At 42.9% G+C, this 20500-nt stretch overlaps 1 protein-coding gene across 1 annotated transcript in view; it reads left to right on the top strand.

Moving 5' to 3' along the window:
* Positions 1–305: 305 nt before the first annotated feature.
* TUBGCP5 (tubulin gamma complex component 5) overlaps positions 306–20500 on the top strand; it is a 43431-nt gene continuing 23236 nt past the window's right edge. The window contains exons 1-8 of the mRNA XM_014600440.3: positions 306–595; positions 2377–2430; positions 2521–2629; positions 4370–4466; positions 7960–8039; positions 11243–11378; positions 13216–13333; positions 15022–15111. Coding sequence (XP_014455926.1) covers positions 441–595; positions 2377–2430; positions 2521–2629; positions 4370–4466; positions 7960–8039; positions 11243–11378; positions 13216–13333; positions 15022–15111 — 839 coding nt within the window. The 5' untranslated portion in view covers positions 306–440. The remainder of the gene's footprint in view (positions 596–2376; positions 2431–2520; positions 2630–4369; positions 4467–7959; positions 8040–11242; positions 11379–13215; positions 13334–15021; positions 15112–20500) is intronic.

Consider the following 20500-nt stretch of genomic DNA (forward strand, 5'->3'; position numbering starts at 1 on the left):
AAGACTCTCTGAGAGTGACTTGGGCCTTGCATATACTGCATCAATGAGCTGCCTCAAAAATATTGTACATTTTGAACTTTTACTGTTATTGACTGTACATTGTACAAGGGTTGTAATTATACTAACACGAGAATTATTGCTGCCGCTAAGCCGCTGCGCATGATCGTGGCCAGGCACGAGACGCCCCCCGCAGCCGCAGAACGGGCACGTGGTCCACAAGCCAAGCGCGGGGAAACCTCCTTGGCACCTCCTGCCTCCGCCGAATCACGTGGTCCATAGCCTCGTTCCACGACGCGGCAGCCACCAGGCATGCGCACCTTCCCTTCCTCACGCTCCGCGCGGCGATCTCGCGAGAGGCGGGCCAGGAAGTCTCGCGAGATGTGCGGACGCCAACTGTTACAAACGTTCTGTAACGTTGCTTTCTATCTCCCAGCCCTGTCATGGCGGCGCCGCCTCCCCCTGCCCACTGGAGCCAATTCGAGCAGGAGCAGGCCCAGGACGTTCGGGCGCTGGTCCAGCAGGTGACTGGCCTCGGAGAGGAAGAGCCCGGTGGCCGTTTCCAGGCGGCGCTCAGCTTCACCTGCTCCAATTTCAGGTCAGCGCGCGCGCGGGGGGGAGGGGCGGACGAACGGAGCTCCGCCCCCTCCTTTGCCCCGAGTCGCGCGCATTCTTGTGCTGACGTAACACGCTAACGCATGCCGGAGGGGCGGGGGCTCACGTCACCCCTCCCCGGCGTCCCTGTGACTGGGCGGCGCCCGCTCTCGACTGATTGGCCGAGCCAGGGGTCTCGAGCCCTCGGGGCTCGGCATAGAGTCCCTGGCCCCGCCCTCATCCTGTGACGTGTGGGGCGGGGCGGGGCTTGCTGGTCATCTCGGGTAGATCAGCCCCGCACCTTCCTAAGTGCTGCTCCGGTCCCGGGATGGCTTCGTTCTTTGCTCCGTACCCTGTTAGCTGCTTGTCCCCCTCCCCGGGCTGTGTACCACATGCACAGGCTGCCCGTCAGTTCAGCACACGTGCTGTGGTCAGGTGCCTGGGGTAGCTGCTATGCACAGCAGCAGTGGGGGCAGTTGCAACTGTATCTTTCTGCCCCCCTGCCCTTGGTACCCCAGGCCTGAGTTAATTGTCTGACTGACTTCTTTGCACAGCATATGCTTTCATGCTATGGGGTTTAAGCACTCACCGAAAATTAGCAGGTGCTGGGCACCCATGGAACCATACTTACAAACATTTAAGTCTCTCTGTCTCTCTCTCAATAGAGATCAGGCACTTCAACAGGGCTTTTCAATGCTTTTAGCTAAAACTGATTCAATCAGCTATTACATAAAAGTGCTAACCCCCCCCCCTTAAGCACCTGATCTTTACAGATGTTACAGAGCCAGGTTGAAATAACATGCTGCCTCTTCTCAGCATGCGCGAGGCTTGGCACTGCTTACACCTGTTTTTTTGGGTTGGTTTTTTTTTTGGTTGTTGCTGCTTGCAGACAGAGTTGGCATCTGTGCTGTGCAGTGTCCCAGCCCCTGTCCTTTTCCCCTCCCTTTGTGCCAGCCCATTGACAGCCTCTTAGGATAGTAGGTTGTTGCCTATAAAAACTCACATTTGGCTGAGCCACTTGTTCCCTGTGGTGTCCCCTTGCCCTGCATTCTGCCCATTTTTAAGGTAGACATAATAATCATACAGAGTTAAGGCCTGGAAGGAGGTAATACTTTTCTAGTGTCCTCTGTAGGATAAGTACTAAAATACAAGACAAAAGGGGGGAAAAAAGTGTATCTGAAATTATTAGCAGTCAGTGTTGAACTAGCACTTCACATATCCCTTCATATTAGAAAGGCAGAAAGACCTTTTCTGGTAGTGGTCCCAGAAACAGTTTTATGGGTTTATTTGGAAATTGTTAGCATTCACTATGAAACTTGGGGAAAAACTTTGAGACGACCTGTGAAAAGGTCTCATTCTGTAGCAGTTGCTGTGTATGTATTTACAACAGAGTATTGTTACTGCCCAGCTAAGGCTAATTTACAAATAGGCATTGATAGTTATTGCATTATGGAGCAAAAAAACAACCTTAGTTACAGACGGATTTTGTTCCATTTGTTTAAAACTGAGTCAAGTGGTGGCGATGTCTAAAAGTAACTTACACCTCACTTCACTCCCCTGTGCAGCCAGTGTAGATGATATACTTTTTGGACGATAAAGTAGAAAGTAATTGTTGGGTAAATAAGTTTTTCCTCTTGTTTTTTTGGGGGGGTTTAAGAAAAACATATCAACAAATTTGTGCTTAGAAATATAAATATTTGTGTTGCCAAATGAGCTGTCTCTTGCTAACTTAATCTTCTTTTCAGACACTTTTTCATATTGATTCTGTTTTCATTTTGCATCCAGATTTCATCGGTTTCTTGATGTAAGCAGTCACAAAGTAGAGAGGACAGTTGAAGGGTGAGTGTCTTATTTTACAATGTAGATTCATTTTGTAATTTTGAAGTATTTGTTTAATACGGTTGTGCTTTTGGTTTTGTTTTTAAATAGGATTTATGAAAAGCTGATTATTCATTCAGAACTTGATAAAGCTGCGAGTTGGAAAAGACTAACAGAGAAGTTTCTGAACTTGCCTCTTCCAAACACTGAAAAGACAAAAGTATGTAGCATGTAACTTTTTTTATCTTCTAATTTTGTTGCCTTTATCCTGATGCTGGATATTTTGTAGCAATTTTATACTGAAACGCACAAATTAATCACATTATTGTAAGATTGCTGCTCTTTGAGGTGATGTTCCAAGGTATCATCTGTAATTTTCATACTAGTTTTAAAACATGCATTGCTTGGGCACATATCACCAGGGTGTCTGGGTGTACTTTTAATCTTTAATATTACACGTAAGAGTCTCAGAGCCCAATATTCCATTCTGCATATGAACCTTTTTGAGATGCTAAGACAAAAAAGAATCTACTCAAGTAAGGGAGCAGGATGCCAGATTTCAAATGGGAAAAGCCCAGTGTGAACTGTTGTTTAATGTTTTTAAATTTTGGCTCAAATGGATATCTAGCTGGAGCATATTTTAGTATTGTGGTTGCCTTCCTACTCAGAATATGTTTGTTCATCCCTGTGAATTTTACATGTGGTGTAGGCGCATGAAGTTCCAGATCAGCTTAGGGCATCTAATGGATTGAAACTGAATGCTTTCTCACTTTGAACACCTTCACCCTGGCCCCAACCACCTTCTGTGTGGTTGTTTTGAAGATAGCTTGTGATCTAATACTGTAGGTTTCTGTCACTTTTTTAAAATATAGGCACCCTGAGCTAGCTGAGGCATACTGCATGTTGCTCAACTGTATAGTAGGTCTGTGTGTGATCTGTTCCTAACTTGCTCAGAATTTAGTTTTTCATTGAATTGAACTTTTCTTTGGACTGGTTTAAGTTCCTCTTTATTGTAAAACTAGCACTGGCGATATGAATGCAGCTGGAGTCACTAAACCCCCTCTGGGAAGTTTCAGCCTACAAATGTTTTAAACTGTGTTTTGGTTTCCACTTTGATAAAGCAGTCTACGTACATAGGAGTATTGCAGGGATTCTATGTACTAGTGACTACTTACCAGAGTTCTTATTACGTAGAAATTCAACTGAATGGAGTAGTAAGCAAAAGCACCAGTACTAGCATTGTACCAGAAAAAAAAGTTGCACTTAGAATTTGCAGTGTCATGACTAGAAAGGGTTTGTGACTTGTTAGCAGATAAGTGAACTTGGGAGTCTCTCTGCCTGGCTCAGTGGAGCTTGGGTATTACAAGTGTATAGCATATAATAGGAGCTGTGGCAAAATTTTCTATGTTCAATTACTGTTGCAAAGTGCTGTAATATTGTAATACACAGTCGAGTGCAGTACTGCTTTTATAACAATTTGGGTACAAGATTTGTTTTTAATAGAAGTGGATAATTTCCTTCTAGTCCCAAACAGCTTTTATCAGTTAATTTTAAATGAAGAAGATCAAAATATTCAGGATCTATATGAAAGAATCCTCATCATATAGTACCGGCCAGAAAGGACAGATGGCATGATAGTAGTTTTGTGTAGTTTCACAGAAATATAACATGGTAGTTCTAGAGTAAAACTTATATGAGAGTTTAAGGATTTATTCTTTTAATCTGAAAGAATGCAAAGTGATGTGGTATTTAAACATTACAAGTTACGTGTAATTTAAGAGTTTTAGTTTACTTATATTTAGTTTGTATTGGAAAAATAAAATGAATTAAGGTGTCCATTATTTGAGCTAATTGTGTGCATTCCTAAATAAAATAATTTGATAGCAATTCTTGTCTGTTTCCTAAATTCTTTAAAAAACATTTAGTTCATTTACTCATTTGCTGCTTTTGTTCTTTAAAGACAGATGCTCATTATGCCATCCTGTCTCTTCTGCTATGCCTATCTGATTCTCCTTCCAATACCAACTATGTGGAAAAACCAAGGGAGAAAGAAGTGGGTAAGGTGACAAGATTTTTACTTTCCAAATGAAAAATACAAAGCCAAGTAACAATTTGCAAAGGCAGCTGTCCTTGCAGCCTTGGACCATCTTGGTTTAAATTTGTTTCCAGGACCTCTGCTAATTATCTTCTGTAAGTTTCATCTTGTATACAATCTATCTATCATATTTATTAACTCTAGGATGACCACTTAAGCAAAAATTTTGTTTGGTATTATTTTTATGGGTGTACTAACAAACTGCAGCAATAACAGTAAGTTATAAATTCAACATTAACTTCAGTTCAGTTCAAGCGTAAGTCTAACCTATATTAGGTTCTGTTTAGAACCTGGAGAGTACTATGGCATTCTGGATCCCTCCCCACTGCTGCCCAGAGTCTCGCTTCATGTTGGGTCCATTGCTGGTCTCTTGTCTTTGTAGCTTTGTCCCTCCCTGAATCATGCATGGTACCTGGCTGGTCCCTGCAGGGTCCTTTCCCACTGTGTGCCTGGGTGCGTGGTCAGTTCACAGTTCCTCCCCACAGCTTTCTGGCTTGCCCATGCTGGGTTGCTCCGAGCTGCTACCTTGCTGGTGCTGGTGCTGAAGCAACTCAGCATATGCTGGCCAGGCTCTTTGCATGCAGCTGAGAATGACCTAGCAGGCACCGGCCAGGCATTGTCCCCACAGCATATAAGGTTTGTGGCCAGTGTATTCTGAGTTGCTCTGAGCTGCTACCTGACCAGCAGGTGCTGGAGTAATCTAGCATGCAGCAAAAGATCCAACCAGCCTGCCAACATTTGCTAAGTTGCTCTGGCACCAGCCAGCCAGGCAGCAGCTCAGAGTGACTCTGTATGTGCTGGCCAGGCTCCTCACATACAGCTGGGAATGATCCAGCTGGTGCCGCCCAGGAACTGTCTCCGCAGCCTGAAGAGTTTCTGGCCAGCATGTGCTGAGTCTCTCCAACACCTGCCAGCCAGGTAGCAGCTTAGAGTAACCCTACGTGCTGAGGGGAGAGTACCTAGCCTGTATGAGCCCAGTCCCCCTCTGCTACGTGGCCATGTGCTGCATGCTTCACTGGGCTGCCTCCTCACTTAACTTACCATCCCCTGCGCATCTTCCTATTTTTAGGCAAGTTGTATTCAATTGCAAGGCAAGGCTTACTTTCCTCCCCAGCCCCCTTGCCTGCTCCCATGTTGAATGGGGTGGGGGGGAAAGTCTTGTCTTGTTACTTGTTAAATACCATGTTTACTCAATTCTAAGTTGATCTGTAACATGCCACCCTGCCTTGTCCTTCTGTCTTATGTGTTTAAGATACTCTGGCCATAGTGGATGGAGAAAGTTGGAATTAAGACTTTCCAAATACAGTCTGTTTGGTAGTACCAGAAGTTGTTGTCATCTAATGGCTGTTTGATGTATTGAGCACATCCATTTTCCACTGGACAAATGTTGACCTCACTGACTACCATAACAGCTGATCCTGTTTGCAGCCTCATCAGAGAATCCCGTGGCTGAATCAACAGAGAGCCAGAAATATTGTCACTGGTGGAACCTCCAGTTTAGGATTGATGCATTCCAGTAGAGTTGAAGGAAGTTTGAATTGCTGCTATATTTGTTACGTGTCTAAATGGAGGACTTTGCTTTTTAACACCATTAATTTGACATCTTACAGTATGATTAAACTGAGTCAGAAGTAGAAATTTACCTAAAACTAATAACTTTGTATATAAATCCACATGGAGTATTCATGCAAAGACTTGACACGATGCAATTTGTTTGTTACGCAATATTTTCATTTTCACCCAATGTGCATTGAGGCTCCAGGAAGTAGAAGGGAGGGAGGTTGTCTGTTCTAACTAATTTGAACTTAACAGTACTTGCTGCCCAACTAAACTTAGCAGGAATTGTTTTTCCTCAGTTTCCTCTTGCATTTCTACTGTATATACAACATCTGGTAGTATTATACAATCTTTAAACCCATGCCTCTGACAAAAAGAAATGGTAGACAGTTAGCAATGCTTAAATGGATCGAATATAAGGGGAGGAAGGGGGAGAAATGGAACTTATGAAGTGTATTTCCTGAAACTAACATAAATCTTTGTAGCATTTATTTACATCGCTGAGTAATATAGTGTAGGTGGAATGAATAGTGTAGACTAAATTGAAGGAGACTTTTGTAGCTTTAAATTTTTTTCTGTGAGTGGACTTTGCCTATTGTCAGTATTGGAGCCCTTGCAGAGCAGTGTAGTTTGTGTGATCAACCAACCCATGCCAGGACTGTGAATGTAAAGAGATCAACTCAAAGAACTTCAGTAACTTGCCTCTAATTCCAAATATTTGATTAAAATATTTTATAAAAAATAAGCATAGTATCAGATAAGCTTGTTGCATGTTCTTTTTTTTTTAATGCCGAGAATAAAAACGAGGGTTTGTGCCCTTAAGTAAAAAACCTGATCCTGAAAAGACATGTAAGGCTGCATATTTGTAACATTTTAATTGAAGTGTGAATGTTACTAGTTGCATTGAGTAAAACTATTTACTCTTGCAAGTCTTTTCAGGTTTATGGCCTAGGATATAAAAGACATGAAATTAGGCCGATAAGATGATGATGCATTAGACTATACCATGCAAATATATTTTAAAACAGTTGAAAGAGCACCTCACAAGGAATATTATAGTTGGAGAAATGCCAAGTTAATAAGTTGCATCAGGGGTGTGAAACTTGCTCCCCCCCATCACCCTCAATTGGATCTGGACCATGGGGTTTCTCAGAGGCTGTATCTGGACCCATCTCTGGCAGTGGGATGACTGACAGTGATATAAACCAACCCCAAATTCTCAGCCTCTCCAGAGCAAAATCTTTAATACTGTGTTACTAAATCATTTTATACTCCAGTGAAACTTGTACAGGTTTCCCTCGCTTTATGTGAATCCTATATGTGCGTATTCACTCTTATGTGATAACCCTTTTTATACGAAAAATTTGTTATATGCGAGGTAACTTAACTCTTATGCAATTGGTGTAGTGGAAACCCACAGTCAGCTGCTTTGTGTGGTGCTTTGTGGGAGTGATGTGCACCAAAATATAGTCTCTTATATGGATCTGTGCTCCTCGCTTGTCTATGACGTGTTTCTGTAGTTGCCATCCCCATTATGGTAACATTCACCACCACCCTGTGCTTGTGTGTACTGTCTGCTGTTGGTGAGTACCAAAATTGTTTTGTAAAAGTTGTGGAAATGGGTCTGGGGGTTGGTACAGTCAAGGTCTTGGAACATATCCCTATTTCTTATATTGTAAAGTGGGTTCTCTTTATGCAAATTTAAATTATGCACCGTTTTCCAGGAACGCATGTACGACATACAACAAGGGAAACATGTATAACATTGCTAAACAGAGTACTATAAATAGGAAACAGATTTCCTCTTACTTTTTAACTAGATATTTTTATCTTAAAATATTTTTTATAAGAAATTAGAATTCAGGGAGACTCAATAGTTCTGTGTCTCTTCCTTTTAGAAAAAGAAGAAGAATTTAACTGGGGAAAGTACTTGATGGAAGGGGAAGAAATTTATTTTGGTCCTGACATGAACTCACTAGTAAGTTGTCATATAATAACTGTATTTACGGTTGAGATGTGTTGAGGAAGGTCCTATTATCTGAGTCCCAGTAGGCTGCAGCACTGCTTTTACTATGGCAGATTTGTAGACTTGGGTTCTTTGTCTGCAAGCCCTTTGTGCAAACAGAGTATCTTAACCTAAATGCCATAGATGCCTCAGGATCAGCACCAACCTCCAAGAAATCCCAGTGGCTTAAATACAACCTCATCTAGAACTCTGGCTTTGTCGGCATTCTGGATGATGGCTAGCCTTACAGGTAAGTATACAAATGTGCACATGTCAAAGGCTTCCATTACACCATTGCCATTTACTTAATAGCATGAAAAATACACAGTTCTAAATGAAAATAATACATCCTGCATACATTTCCCTTCCTCATTCCCCTCAGAACACACCTTAGGCTGGGATCAGGTCGACTGTTATCTGACCTTGGCTGGTCACTGCATTTAAATTGGCCACCCCTGTTACACAACCATGCTTAAAGCCTCCTGCTTAAATTTTCCTATACGTCTCTATGAGTTCTCTAACTTCTCTGCAAATAGGCAGGATTAAAAAAGGTCTTCTGGGCTTCAGCCAGCCCATTGCCCAACCTGTTTTCACCTCAATAGATCACTATTATTAAGACTTAACAATTGACAGTCCTTGGGATAGAATGGACATGAGAGATCTAGTCAGCTGTGTTAGATGCACAATCACATAAAGGTATTTAAAAATACCTTATTTATAATACCTCTTCATAATAAAAAAACATAATGTCATAATTCATGAATTGTAAATAGGTTCCCCATATCAATGCAATATGGATGATATAGATTCAGTAAAGCAAATAGTTTATGCTTGTTTGCATTGTAGGAGTCTGACACTCTGGAAAGACAGGTTTCTTTTCAAGCAGTGGAGGCCCAGGATATCCAGGAAATGGCATTTTAGATCAAGTTTAATGAAATTATTTGCTCTGTGGATGTGGGGAGAACAGTGGATGTGACTTTAGCAAGGTGCTTGGTATGTATGGTCTCCCAAAACATTCTCACAAGCAAGCTAAGGAAATAAAGGTTGGGTGAATGAACTGGTGGATAGAAAATTGGCAGATTCATTGGACTTAAAGAGTAGTAATCAATGGCTCAGTATCAGAAGTCATGTGCCCCAGTCCTCTGACCATTTTCATTGCCCTCCCTGGACTTGCTCCAATTTATCCATATCCTTCCTGTAGTGCGGGGGGGGCAGGGGGGGCAAAACTGGGCAAAGTACTCCAGGTGTAGCTTCACCAGTGCTGAATAGAGGGGAAGAATCGCCTCCCTTGATCTGCTGGCAGTGCTCCTACTAATGCATCCCAGCATGCTGTTAGCCTTCTTGGCAACAAGGGAACATTGTGCATGGGTTTGTTCCATACTAAGTGCAAGACTTGGCACTTGTCCTTATTGAACCTTGTGAGATTTATTTTGGTCTAATTCTCCAATGTGTCAAGGTCTCTCTGAATCCTAACCCTACCCTCCAGTGTATCTACTACCTATACCAGCTTAGTGTCCTTTGCAAACTTGCTGAAGGTGCACTCATATCTTCCAGGTCATTGATGAAAATATTGAACAAAAGTGGTCCCAGGACTGACTCCTGGGGCACTCTACTTGATACTGACTGCTACCTAAACATTGAGCCATTGACAGTAGCTTTCTGTCTATCTTGTAGTCCATTCATCCAACCCATACTTCCTTAGTTTTGCCTGCGAGAACGTTGTGGGAGACCATATCAAAAGCCTTGCTAAAGTCAAGGTATATCAGGTATATCATGAAGGTATATCACATATATCAGGGTATATATTACATATATCATGAAATTAAATAGGGACAAGTGCAAAGTCCTGCACTTAGGACAGAACAGACCCATGCACTAGTACAGGCTAGGGACCCACTGACTGAGTAGCAGCTCTATAGAAAAAAACCTGGGTGTTACAGTGAACAGTAAGCTGAATATGAGCCAACCATGTGCCATTGTTGCACAAAAGGCTAATGACATACTGGGGTGCATTAGTAGGAACATTGCAAGCAGATCAAGATCGAGGGAAGTAATTATCCCCCTGTATTTGGCACTGGTGAGGTCGCATCTGGAGAACAGTGTCCAGTTTTGGGCCTCCCACTACAGAAAAGTGGACAAGTAGAGTGCCCCAGGAGTCAGTCCTGGGACCACTTTTGTTCAATATTTTCATCAATGACCTGGAAGATATGAGTGCACCTTCAGCAAGTTTGCAAAGGACACTAAGCTGGTATAGGTAGTAGATATGGAGGGTAGGGTTAGGATTCAGAGAGACCTTGACACATTGGAGAATTAGACCAAATGTGGACAAATTGCAGAGTTTAGCAAAGGACAAGAAAAATGGTTTGGTGCTTGGGGCACATGACTTCTGAGGAGAGGCTATGGGAACTGGGCTTTTTCAGTCTTGGGAAGAGAAGATGGGAGATTTAATGGTGGCCTTCAACTGCCTGAACCCCTGAAGGGTGGTTGCAAAAAGGATGGACTGTTCTCAGTGTTGACAGAGAACAGAACAAAGAGCAATGGTCTCAAGTTACCGCAAGGGAAGTTTAAGTTAGATATTAGGAAAAACTTCTCACTGGGAGGGTAGTAAAGCACTGCAACAGACTACCCAGAGAGGTTTTGGAATCTCCATCCTTAGAGGTTTAAGACCCAGGTAGGCAAAGCTTTGGCTAGGATGATCTAGTTGGGGATGGTCCTGTTTTGGTCAAGTGGTTGGATTAGATGACCTTCTAACTCACTTTCCAACCCCAACTTTCTATGATTTTATGTTAATAAACCTGTAAAAAAAATCATAGTGGTATACTCAAGACCTAGACCTAAGGTGCTGTTTGATTCCATGGTTGTGAAATGTTTTATAGAATCCTACAGTGTATGCTGAATTGTACTTTAAAAACCATATATTCTATGTATTTTAGATATATAGAAAGACAAGGCCCTGGGCTATAAGAAATTAATTTTGATATTGTATATCAAATAACTTAAACCACATGGAACCAATATACAACTGCATTTTGTGTTTAAAAAAAAAAGTGAGCATAAACTAAGGATTTTCAGGGTTCCTCCTACTTTATCCTCTCCTTTTTAACAAAGCAACCAAGAAGAACTGGGCAGAGATCACTGTATTGCACTAAAAATGTAGCCGGTGTTGTACTTGATAGGATTGGTCAGAAGACAGTGAAGAGGAGGAAGACACTCAGCCTCTGAGCAGGGAAGATTCTGGCATTCAAGTAGACAGAACACCACAAGAAGAACAAGATCAAAACAAGAAAATGGTACCCAATGTCACTTGGAAAGGTTTGTCTTTTAAAGTGTTTCTTCTTTTTGGGGGGTGGAGGATGGGGGACTGCAGAATCTCATAACAAATGGATTGCTTATTACACTTTCTTTATGTAGTAAACTGCCTTATTTATGGTCTTGTAAACCTCCTACAGTATTAGAATTATAGTTGTTAAGGCAACTCCTGTTCTGTTCTGTTCTGTTCTGTTCTGTTCTGTTCAGCAGAGTGAAAACAGTAATGCTTGCATTTTCTGTGTACCAAAGGCTTAATTCAGTTTTCATTAAAGTAAATGGGGGGTGGGGGGCAAAATTCTTCAACTTCCTCTTATTTCAGTGGGGGTACACATGCTCAAGGTGATCTAAAGACTAAATGCATCAAATAAACAAATACAGAAAGGCATACAGTAGATTCTTGCTAATCTGCAACCCATATAAATGAACACTCAGTTTCTGGGGGTTTAGGTTGTAGCTGTGTTGGTCTAAGGACATAGGCAGACAAGGTTCCTTGGGTGAATTTGATATCTTTTATTAGACCAACCCAAATAGTTGGAGAAAAGTTATTAAGCAATAAGTCATCCTGCTCCCTGCTGGGGCTCTGTGGCTTTGCATTCTGGCCCCGTGCCCCAAGCCCTGCACACCGCCCGGCTGATCAACAGCTACAGCCCTGCCTGACTCCCTCCCTGTGGGGGCCTCAATTCTTCCCTTCCCTCTGACAGACTTACCTGTGGGAGCTGGCTCCAGGCTGCCTGGCGGCCATGTGCATATACATGCACGTGTCACCCCCTGCCTGACCACCCTGCCTTACAAGGAAAGGCTGAGGGACCTGGGACTTTTCAGTTTAAAAAAGGAAAGGTTGAGAGGAGACTTGGTAGCAGTTTACCACTACATCAGGGGAGTTCAGGAAGTGCTCAACAAACAGCTGTTCACCAGGGCACCCTTGGGGAAAACCAGGATTAATAGCCACAAACTCCTAGAAGACTAGTTCAGGCTCAACAATAGGAAATTTTTTTTCACAGTCAGGGTGTCCAGACTGTGGAATAAGCTCCCTCCAGCGATGGTGTAGTCGCCTACCCTAGAAATCTTCAAAAGGAGACTGGATGGTCACCTTGCTGGACCTGATGATTTTCCAAGGTCCCTTTCAGCCTTACAGTCCATGAACTGTCCTTCCATTCCCCCCACCCCCTTGCAGGTTAGAAGTCTGCCAGCCTGCAGATAGCTTTTTGCAAAAGTGCAAAATGCACATTTTCTCCATTAAAAAGAAAAATCCACGTTTTTCTCAGGTAAAGGGGAAAATCTGCGTTTCCTTCCCTTCCCCATTTTTCTGTGGGAAACGGAAAACCCAGATCCTTGCTGATGAGGTTGCTTCTTAAGTCACTACTTACAGAAGCTTATGCATCTCAGATTTATTTAGTCTATGTTGCAAATCCATCCTGCTTTCTGTTTTGCGTTAGGTGACATCACTGGTATTTACCAGTTTTCTTTTGTAATTCATCTTTAACGTAATTCTCGTATGCATTATTTTAATATTTTCCTAAAATAAAAGGTATTTCCTGAAGAAAAGACGTGTAAATATATCCTTGATTTATTTTTAAGACTTAGCATCTATGTGTATAAACTTATGCGCACTTGTAATAACTGTTTTCTTGTGTAAAAAAAAAAAAAAAAAAAAAAAAAAAAAAAAGTGTAAATAGCCACTTATTTGAATAAATCTATACTTCTGAAGCTAATAACGATTTTAAATTTGTAGGCTCGTTAGTGATCTATTTTTGTTTGTTTTAGTGTTTTTTGTTTGTTTTTTTTAAAAAGCTCCTTACATAAATAAAATCCCCACCTAACTATCAAATATGTTTACCAGTGGGAGAGCCAGATGCACGCAGTTGGCTGGAGCAGCATGTGGCACCACAGTACTGGACAGGAAGAGCTGCTCGTTTTTCTCATAGTTTGCATTTACATTCCAACTTGGCTGCTGTCTGGTGAGGAAATAATATTTGCTGTATATTCACTGCCGAAATGATATAACTGAGCTGTAGCGCTGATAAAGTGTGTGGAAGGGACAGAAGGGGTTTTTGTTTACTTTTTCCAAAACCTCAGTATGCTTTACTGATTGAATTTTTAAAAAATGGAAATGAAATGGAAATGAGTAAAATAAACCAGTATTATAAATTTACATAGTTGTTAGGATTTTTTTTTAATTTTATTATAAATTCTTACTATGCTAATCTGTCATTGTTAGCTTACCGTTTTGTTTGTGTCTTAGATTTATATGCTGCCTTTTCCCAAAAAAGGCTTGGAGTGGCACATTAGATCCTGACCTTAATGAGGAGAGGACAGGATAAGACAGTGACACGAATAAAGGAATTAAAGCCCCTGGCCATTTCTGCCCTCTGCTGCAGCTTACCTTGAAGCAGCTCCGGCCATACCCAGGCAGCAACAGCAGTGACAGCTCTAGCCTGTGGCTGGGTTAGTGTTGGAGCTAGAGCTGCAGTAGCTCCCCTGCCCTGTACAGTCTACCCCATCTGCCCATGGTAAATGGAAAGAAAAACCACATCCTGAATTTGAGTGTGGTATTTACTCACTTCCTCAGAAAAGGACCTGAGGGTTACAGTGGACAATAAGATGGATGCAAGTCAGCAGTGTGCCTCTGTTGCCAAGAAGGCTAACGGCGTACTGGGCTGCATTAGTAGGAGTGTTGCCAGCAGATCAAGCAAAGTAATTATTAGAGGTACACAAATATATTGGTGCCATATTGAATCAGTGCTGATAAAAGGAAAATTCGCTTTTTTGGCCAGTGTAGCCAATAATGTACCGATAAATATAATGTGTCTTCTGGCTGGGACCCTGGACACCATGTGCATATGAACAGCTGCAGCATGCACATGGCCAGGAATGCAGCCAGGCAGCGTGAATAGCAGCTCCCTGCAGGTAAGTCGGGAGGAGAAGGGGCAAGGCGGGGAAGATCAAGGCCCCCCACAGTGAGGGAGGGAGTGGGGCAGGGAGCCAGGGTAACAAGTGGGACCCAGGACTGGAGTGCGGGGAGTGGGACAGAGCCACGGGTGTCTTATGCAGGGTGGGGGGCAGCTTCCTACTGCTGTGTGCATCCCCAGGGGAAGCATGGGGGGCATGACCTCCCTCGGATTTTTGCGTGGGGCAAGGGCAGAAGGCTGCTGATTTGATGAGCTTTAGTTCATTTGACAAGCTTTAGTTCAAGCACTTCTGCCGCCATTTTTAAGCACCGGGATGCTGATCCCCTGGATGGGCCACCCACAGCTCCGTCCTGCTTCCCGCTCCTAGGGTCCCATTCACAACCCTGTCTGGGCAGCGCCCCCAGCCCCTGCCCCACTCCCTCCCTCACCATGGGGTCCTCAGTCTTGCTTCCCACCCCCCTACCCCTCTTCCCCTCCACAGACTTACCTGCACTAAGCTGCTGTTCGCGATGTCCGACTGCATTCCTGTAAATCAGTTATTGGATCAGTGTCAGCCAATATGCCTGGTGATATGACTGTTGGTATCGGCCAAAAAAATCTTTATCAGTGCACCTCTAGTAATTATTCTGGGAAATAAGTTATGGAAGAATTCAGCAAAAGATTACTGCTTGATTCTTGTTTAAAATCATGATTTTTGGCTCTTTAAATTCATAATACTCTTTTATTTCTTCTTGTAGGGAGCAGCACTTGTACAGCAGTGATCCATTATACATGCCAGAAGAAAGAACTCTAGTTACTGAAACGCATGTTATACGGGAAACCCTCTGGTAAGCAGAATTTCAAAGATACCTGTTTTTCAACTCTAGTATTCCACTGATGGAAGAATCTCTCATTCTAACCTAACAATGTTATAGGAGAGAGATTTATAGTTGTATTTCAATTTCAGAAAAGAGACCTTACTAAATTGTTTAGTTTATATATCATCATCATCATCATCAGTAATAATTGCAAAATCTGTGTGTTTAAAGATTGATTTAGAAGCCAGAAAACAACCCAGTTTACCCTGCCATTCATGTATTGGTTATGCAATACTATAATAACAAAATTAAAAATATAAAATTCTGAATGTATAAACATTTTATCAGGTAAGATGTCTTTTTGTTTCTCTCACTATAAAAGAATTTTGACCTTAATTCAGAAGGTGCTTTTAGGTGGGAGGAAAACTCTAGAAGAAAGAATGGAGGCTGAGATTGAAGTTGAGAAATTGTCAAAGATCTTCACTTGCTGGGTTATATTGCATCCTTTCTGTCAGTTGTATGTTATCATGTACCCTTCAACTAAGGTTCACCTAACGGTTGCAGATTTCAGTTGGCTTCCAAAATGCAATACAAGATATAGCTTTTTATGCCTAGCTATATGGGCTCCCTTTTCACTCTGTCTTGCCACAGCAGTAACAGTCCAGTTGGGTTCTTTATAACACATTTCAAATATGGTTAAGGGGCTTTATCTTTAGAACTTGCCTTCATCAGTCTATCAGGAGTGAGTGCATTAGTTAAGCTTCAGATAAAAAGTCAAGGTTTGTTTGTCCAGGTCTTTCTTCTCATTTTCAGTATTCAAATACTAAACATTCCTGTAACACTTTAATAATAACAATTCTAACATAGGTTGTATTTTTCCAGAAATATTTTGGTGTTGTCCCACTTTTCTTTTGTACTAAGGTCCATAGATCCATGTACAAAGCATTTCCAAGGCATAAGGTAGTGGTGGCAGAATCAGATCTGATGGTTTCTTTTAGCAGAGGAATGACCTACCTGCTGAAGTCTTTTATGATCCGATAGAGGCTGATAGGTTGGCTTGCTGTTCCCATATTTAGGAAAATTTCCAATCTTTTATTTCAGTTTTTAGACTTAATTTGTATAACTTCCCAGCTGTATGACAGGGCTGCATTTGTTTGCTATTGTCTTTCAATTCCACTTAATCCTTTTGAGGTGTTTGCAGTGACTGTTTCCTTTACAGACTCAGTGAGAGAACTAGGCCAAAAAACTAGAGGTAAAAGCAGTAGTCTGGGTCTCCTGATCCCCTATTTAAGTGTCTTGAGGAGCTTGGCAAGCTGTGTTGATAGAATGCAGCCTCTGTTTCAGTACAGTTTGAATATTGTTACTGATTGCCATTTTCCCAAGATGTAATAACAGAAAAAAGGGATTTCTTGTCTTGCCTTAAAATACTGGAAATACATCAGGTTGTTGTTCTGATGTGTCATCATTAATCTCCATCCCTAACTGCTGGATTCTCATTCACCATGTCTTAATACCCAGGTTGTTTCTGGTCTCTTGCAGATTTCAGTGGCTCACCACTATCTCAACGTTTGTCTCAAATTCAGATAGGCATCATCTCAGTTCTCTCTTGTAAGCATTTAAAATTCTTGAGTAACCTAAGGCCAACGGAAATAATCGAGTATGAACTGTCATCTGACACTAAGTGGTTCCACATGCTATGATAAACTGCTGACCTGAGTGAACAGTGTATTACAGGTTCCTTCCAGCTTAAAAATTGCATGGATTAAGAATTTTTGGGGGGAGGGGGAAAGAGGGTAGGAAATACTCCTTCACTGCTAGCATATAGTTCTTGGAATCAGGCACCCAGTCAAACTGGTTCCTAAATATTTCTAGGGATATGTTGGGAAATATTAAGTAAATTGAATCTGTCCAGAGTCATCAAAAAGTGATTTACTGTCCTGATTCTGGCTAGATATCATAGAAAAGAATACAGGTCATATGGCACTAATAAACTGCAACAGGATAATACTTGTATGTAAGTGTTATCTAGAACAAGTGCATGGTTATTAACTGCTGTTCTAATCTCGGGGTTATCTGTGATTCTTTCAACCAGTCCTGCCTGCAGTAACACCCTTCAGTTGGCATCCAGTTCTCTCAATTCAGGAGCAAAATGGCTGTAGTCAGGCAGGGCTGCCATTTGTATTGATTAAATGGGTCCATGACCATGATCCATAGCCTGTGAAACTGCAAGAATTTTGGGAACAATATAATCTGGGATCGGAAGAGAGGGCCCCCGTGTGAAGGATCTAAATATGTTTCTTACTTGTTTTCAAGGCATTTTGCCATCCCCAGTCAATCATTTAACAGAAAGATGGCAGCATTTTCCGTTTCTTTCTTTTGATCATCTGAATGCTCTAAGAATCTTTGTCCAGGATCCTGTTAGCAGTAATACTGGCTTTTGGGAAAAAGGAAAGAAAATTTGCTCTTCCTGGACAGTGTTTTCTGATCAGGTTTTTATACAGAGTGCAGGCTGAAACAAAACATCGAGTAATCAAAATATGCATTTGCCCCAGAAACAGGAAACTCCTCATGTTACCAAGGAAGTAAGTCATAGTCCTGATATGTATTATTAGTACAAAGTGTCTCCTTAGCATACATATTTTGAACTGCAAGCATAGCATAGTTTCCTCAGCAGGGCTTTGTCTGGGACATATAAAGAAAGACCTACTAAGAACCTCAAATCTTGAGGATAAATGTATTTTCAATATGTTAGAGAGAAGTTTTGTGTAAATCCTAGCACTGAATGCTACCTACCTGAACAGCATCTCAGCTGTCATGGCATTCATTCCCTGAATACATTCATTCATTCCCTGAATAAGAAATAACATTCCCTCAGTAAAGCAACAGAGTGTAGGTCTTCAGGATATTGGCAGTCTCAGGGTAGAGTAGTTGCATCTCAGCAATGAGCTCTGATTGTTAGCCACTAGTTCACCAAATTGTACGTCTTTATCATCCAATCTTAGCAGATGCTATTTCTTTTTTTGCAGAAGTGCTCTCATTAACCTATGCCCAGGAGAAGATGAATTAATTATAGATGGTGTTCCTTGGTTTGAATGTAAATATTGAAAGAATGAACCTGCTTCCCACCTTGAGGGAACACTGCTTTGAAAACATAGCAGTCTGTGAACCTGGCAGTAGAGGTTGACATCCAGGAATTTGGCATTGTCATAACTAGTTGAAATTTACCATCTTCTGAAGTAAGAGAACCTTCCTGTTTCTCTTCTCAAATATATTTAATACCATCTGTAATTTAGGAAAGTAGATTTGAATTGCCCTCTTTGAAAGTTATTGCAGCTGGAAGGAACCTCAGGAAGTGGAATATTTCTGCAACTAATAGGCTTGCGTCTGCAATATTAGGTCATTGTATTGTATCCTTGGACTGTTTATTATTCAAAGAATTTTAAGAATCACCAGTGAGCACAGTAAATTATATAAGGAGAGAGGTCTAGCATTATATAATGGCGATGAACATGAACCACCAGTGCGATGCTGTAGCTGGCAGAGCCAATCGAACACTGTTATGCATCTAGCGAGGCATCTTGAGCAAGGCTAAGGATGTCATCTTCCCGCTTTACTCGGCCTTGGTGAGCACGCAGCTGGAGTACTGCATCCAGTTCTGAGTGCCACACTTCATAAAGGATGTGAAGAAGCTCAACAGAGTCCATGGGTGTCTGGTGTCTCTTGAGTGAGGGGGGGCATGTGCCCCCCTGACACAAGTCAGTGACTGGGGGGGATCCCCTGGTGGCTGATCCCATGGCCACTTCTGGAAGTGGCGCGACCGCTTTTGCTGGTGGCCCCACTCCCTGGCTGGTGCCCCTGCCTGCCCCCATGCCCACCAGCTAAATGGGAGCGTGGCCTGGCAGGGGTTGCATGTGCACCCCCATGCACCCTCTATGCGTCACCCCTGAAAGAGTCCAAAGAAGGGCCACTCATATGTTTAGAGACCTAGAGAGCAGGTCAGATGAGGAGAGGCTGAAACACCTGGGACTGTTCAGCCTAGACAAAAGAAGACTCAAAGGGAACTTGGTGGCAGCCTATAAGTGTATCAGGGTGTACATCAGGGATCTGTTCACCAAGGTCTACCATGGGAGGACAAGAAACAGTGCACACAAACTGATTGAAGATTGCTTCAGACTGGACATAAGGAAAAACTTTACAAGGCGAGTGCCAAGGGTTTGGAACTGGCTCCCCCCAGAGGTGATACAGTCACTCACCCTGGCAATCTTTAAAGAGCTTCTTGACTCCCACCTTGCTGGTGTCATCTGACCCCAGCAATCTTTCCTGCTTGTGATGGGGGGGGCCATCCCAGGGCCAAGACCTCACATTGGTCTGCCCACCTGTCTACATGGGGCAGTCTGTCTAGTCTCTCCTGCCATGAGTTGCTGTTTTCATAAATTGATGTTCTGAGTGGGAGGCTGCCTGTTTTATGCCCTGGTGCCAGGGGACACTATCCATGGCTCCATACTGTCCCTACACCATGGCCCATACCTTGCAGATGGCATCCAGTTTACTATTACAGCTCCGGCCTGAGGCTAGGTGAAACTCAGTCCATTGTTGGGCCTCTCGCACACAACCCTATTTGGGGTCACATTCATACCACCCCCCTTACTGGGGTCTCTTTCACTCCGCCCTCTCTCACCAGGCCTCTTGTATGCTGCCCCTCATTGGGCCATACTCACTCTTGCCCTGCTCCCTTGAGCAGCTCCCATAGGCCATCAGGCTTGCCTACTCTCTCTCCTTGGCTGGCCAGTGCGCAGCCTTTTGGACTTCTCCCACGGCCCTTGTCTGGATAGTGACCAGCCAGTTCACCAAACAATGGGATGACTGACCTTAGCTGCTCATTGGGCAGCTTTCTCCAATTGATATGCTTGTGGGGGTTGGCCCGTGTGCTGTCCGTCTGGCCATCCTTCAGCCCTACTCAACACACCCCCTGTTGCAGCCCTTCAGACTGGCCTTCAGTTGTACTGTGCGCCTTTCTTACACACAGCCCTTCAGGTCATAAAGACACCCCTACTCTGTGCGGACTCTGCCTGTTCTATTGCATCCACTCTGGGGCCTCACTGCTGCCTCCTCTCTGAGGCCACACTCCTGCCCACTCCCTCTGGGCCAAACATCTTCCCCCTCCCTAGGATCTCTAGGGTCTACACCGTGCCTGGCCCCCATACCTGTCCCTATGTCTGTGTAACTCACCAAAATGTGGGGTTTGGGGTTTTAAGGTGCCCCTCCTCGCCTTTCACCAGGGAGGTAACTGGCCTGGCATTTCTGGGGGACTGTCCCACCACAGACAGCCCCACCAGGCCACCCTTCCCTGGCAGGGTACAGTTTCAGGTCATGTCCAGGACCAGGAGCCTCTTGCCATCCTTGTAGCTCCTGCCTTTAC

The sequence above is a fragment of the Alligator mississippiensis genome, chromosome 1 (genome assembly GCF_030867095.1).
Source record: "Alligator mississippiensis isolate rAllMis1 chromosome 1, rAllMis1, whole genome shotgun sequence".
Classification (NCBI taxonomy): domain Eukaryota; kingdom Metazoa; phylum Chordata; order Crocodylia; family Alligatoridae; genus Alligator; species Alligator mississippiensis.